Consider the following 3,052-nt stretch of genomic DNA (forward strand, 5'->3'; position numbering starts at 1 on the left):
CCGACCAGGCAAGGGCAGCTCTGTTCTCTGGAAGGAAGGGCCAAGGTGGGGTCCAGACCAAGAATATTTATTCGTGTTATGAGCTAAGATGAGACTCCAGCACCCCTGGCTGGACATCGGGGGCATGGCCAGGCCTGGAAGAGAAAGGACAGGAGGACAGGGTGGAGGGGCCACCTGCAAGTCCCCCCCACACAGCCAGGCACGACCCCCTCCTCCAGGATCGGGCCCTGGTGCTGCACAGACCGCACAGGGTCCTGGCTTCCCCCTGCTCTTCCCATCTCAGCATCGGAGCTTTTACCAGCCTCCACCCTGCCCAGAGCAGGATGAGACCCTCACAGGGCCTGAATTGACACCAGGCCCCCCAACAAGAGCAGGGGACCAGGCCCTGCCACCCCAGAGAGAAGGTGGGCACACAGGACTGAGCCCCCCCAAGTAGGGCCAGGATTTGAACCTAGGACTCCTGTGGTTCCCAAGAGCGCTGTGTCCTGCCCTGTCTCCTGCGCATCAGGCGCTGTACAAACCCCACAGAGACCCCAGGGTGCCAGGTGCTGCCCAGGCCCTACCTAGAGCTCGGTGAGGTCGTCGTTGAAGTGCAGCAGCAGGCCAGGGGCATGGAGGCTGGGGTCGAGGCCAAGGTGCCAGAGCTCCTCATCGTCATCAGCCAGACCATTCTGCTCCAGCGTGCGCTCCATGTCCAGCACGGCACCCGCGTGCTTCCACGTGTAGCTGCCCGCATGCGCATTGTTGGGCAGGTAGCGCCGCAGGATCTCCCACAGCGACTCCTCCGCGCACACCTGAGGGGGGCGGTCATGGGGGCACTGAGCATGGGGAAAGCCAAGGCAGAGACCCCTCGCAGGCCCTGGAGATCCACAGACCCCTCCCAGCCTGGCATTAGGGCCCCCAGTGATCCACAGACGCCCTGCCACCCTTGCCCTTGGGCCACACAGGTCCCTCCCAGCTCACCTCAAGCACGTGCTCCTGGGACGTGAGGGTGTTGATGACACGGACAAGCCGGGTCTTGGCTGACAAGATGCCCACCTCGTACTTGACATCCTTCCACCACGGTACCCCAAAGTCGTTGGCCCAGTCAGAGCGAGGCAGCAGCGGGGGCACATGCAGGACCCTGCCCTGGGGCGTGTAGTATCTAGGGCAGCCTGTCAGAGGATCCACGCAGGTCTGCAGCTGCAGGGGGGTGGGGGGAGCGGGGAATGGACCCGTCATGGCAAAGAGATGGGGCTAATTCTAGGGTGCACCCGACTTCACATAACAGGGACCCCCCTGGAAAGGAAATGCAACCAGCTCTGGGGATGGGCAGCTGTGTACAACAAGGACCCCCCATTTGTGATGCAGCCAGCTCTCAGGGGAGGCTGTGTATACCACACCTTCTTCCCCCAACCCGGGGCTCCAGTGCAGCCAGCACTGGGGTGGAGCGGGAGCTGCCTACCCACCTGGAAGGTGCAATTGCTGCCCCATGTCTGGCAGGAAGGACAGGAAGTAGGGGAGGAAATCCTTGCCCCCAAGAGTCCCTTTCCCCTGCCCTGGCCCCTGGCAGCACCTACATCTCGCGTCTTGGGGTTGAACCAGTGGGTGATGTCTGTCCCCGCCGCCTCCAGGATGGGCCGCAGCAACACGTCACCTGGGGGTGGGGCAATAGAGGGGAGTTAGTTGGGGGGAGTGGAGCAGAATCCTTTGCCCCCCAGGATCCGCCCTGGCAGCTGGAGAGGCCCTGCTGTGAGACTGACTCTGGGGTGAGTCATGGCTGAGTGTAACAGAGATCCCTTCCTTGGCGCTGAGATACAGCCAGCTCTGGAGTGGGTCACGGCTGAGTATAACAGATCCCTCACTCTGCACTCGGATGCAGCCAGCTCTGAGGTGGGCCACAGCCAGTTGTAACAGGGTCCCTGATCCTGAGATGCAGCCAGCTCTAGCTTGGGCAACAACTAATTATAACAGAGGCCCTTCACTCTGCACTGAGATGCATCCAGCTGTGTGGTGGATCACAGTTGAGTATAACTGAGACCCCTCACTCAGCACCAAGATGCATCCGGCTCTGGGGTGGGCCATGGCCAGGTGCAAGTGTCCCCAGCCTTCTGAGATGCAGCCAGCTCTACGGAGGGTCCCAGCTGAGTATAACTGAGACCCTTCACTCAGCCCCCACCTACAGTCGACTCTGGGGTGGGGGGAGGGGCCTTGGGGGGAGAGGCTAAGTAGAGGAGGGGGCCTGAGACCCAGTGGGGGGAACCGGAAGTAGCACAGACCCATGGGGGGAGGGAAGAGAACCCCACCACTCCGGAAGTGGGTGGTTCCGGAAGTGTGGGGAGGGGGGATGCTCGCGCGCCAGTGGGGTGAGGTCGTGCACGCGCCCCAGGAAGCTGACCCAAAGGTCGCGGGGCCGCGCGTGCGCCTCCACCTCGCGCGGGGTGAAGTAGCGCGGCCGCCGCCCGGGCTCCATGGCGTCACACTGCCATAGCAACCAGCTCACCCTTCCCACCCCAATGCGCATGCGCAGCAGCACCCGGAAATGGCGCGAACGGTCCAACGGGAGTTGTAGTTCTAAGGCCCGCCCCACCATTCCCGCCGCGCAAAGGTTGTCGGGAAGCTCCTCATCATCCCTCCTCCCGCGAGCCGCGCAGGGACTGCCGGGAAGGGGAGACTCGGCGGGGCCATGGCGGAGTCGCCGGACGACAGCAGCATCCCCGGGGTGAGCGCGCGGGGCTGGGAAAATCACGTGATGGGGGAGGGGGCGGGGTCAGGCGAGCCACCTCCCCCTTCTCCAGTCTCCCTCTGCGCCTGCGCAGAGGGAGGGCGATGCCTCGGGCGCATGCGCGCAGCACGAGTAGTGACATGCCTGGACCCCTCGCGCAGGCGCAGAGGGACGCTGAGGCGGCGCAGCTGGGGGCGGTGACGTATTTATGGACCCCGCTCTCGGCGCGGGCGCGGTCTCTAGATCTGGGAGTCACGTGTCCCTGCAATCTCACGCAGGCGCAGAGCGAGGCGGAGCCGCTGGCGGCGCAAGCGCAGAGCGAGGTGGGCTCGGCGCATGCGCGGGCGC

At 64.3% G+C, this 3,052-nt stretch overlaps 2 protein-coding genes across 4 annotated transcripts in view; one reads left to right on the plus strand and one right to left on the minus strand.

Annotated features, from left to right (window-relative positions):
- Positions 1–51: 51 nt before the first annotated feature.
- On the minus strand, positions 52–2,476 carry LOC102375426 (cytochrome b5 domain-containing protein 1). 3 transcript variants are annotated; one of them, XM_014526890.2, is made up of 5 exons: positions 2,328–2,476; positions 1,560–1,641; positions 964–1,182; positions 564–794; positions 52–134 (listed from the first exon to the last, which is right to left on the minus strand). In XM_014526890.2, exons 1-4 carry the CDS (start codon positions 2,450–2,452, stop codon positions 564–566), a joined length of 657 nt encoding a protein of 218 aa, XP_014382376.1. In that variant the 5' UTR covers positions 2,453–2,476; the 3' UTR covers positions 52–134. The 3 variants fall into 3 exon arrangements, with proteins under 3 accessions (XP_014382376.1, XP_006037922.1, XP_006037921.1); XM_006037860.3 differs by lacking the exon at positions 2,328–2,476 and adding an exon at positions 2,259–2,321 and having other exon boundaries at positions 1,560–1,636; XM_006037859.3 differs by lacking the exon at positions 2,328–2,476 and adding an exon at positions 2,028–2,172 and having other exon boundaries at positions 1,560–1,636.
- A 97-nt stretch (positions 2,477–2,573) lies between these two features.
- NAA38 (N(alpha)-acetyltransferase 38, NatC auxiliary subunit) overlaps positions 2,574–3,052 on the plus strand; it is a 1,192-nt gene continuing 713 nt past the window's right edge. The window contains 3 exon segments of the mRNA XM_025194345.1: positions 2,574–2,701; positions 2,866–3,049; position 3,052. The exon segment at position 3,052 is cut by the window's right edge and continues 119 nt beyond it. Of these exon segments, the coding sequence (XP_025050130.1) occupies positions 2,666–2,701; positions 2,866–3,049; position 3,052 (221 nt within the window). The 5' untranslated portion in view covers positions 2,574–2,665.

Source organism: Alligator sinensis, unplaced genomic scaffold, assembly GCF_000455745.1.
Source record: "Alligator sinensis unplaced genomic scaffold, ASM45574v1 scaffold1745_1, whole genome shotgun sequence".
NCBI classification, from domain to species: Eukaryota; Metazoa; Chordata; order Crocodylia; family Alligatoridae; genus Alligator; species Alligator sinensis.

Bases quoted from the DNA above. Each gene is read 5' to 3' on its own strand.
- LOC102375426 (XM_014526890.2), bottom strand. From the start codon at position 2,452: ATGGAGCCCGGGCGGCGGCCGCGCTACTTCACCCCGCGCGAGGTGGAG. The intron at 1,183-1,559 runs GTAGGTGCTGCC...ACCCCCCTGCAG, and splicing joins TCAACCCCAAGACGCGAGAT to CTGCAGACCTGCGTGGATCC. The intron at 795-963 runs GTGAGCTGGGAG...CGCCCCCCTCAG, and splicing joins CCCAGGAGCACGTGCTTGAG to GTGTGCGCGGAGGAGTCGCT.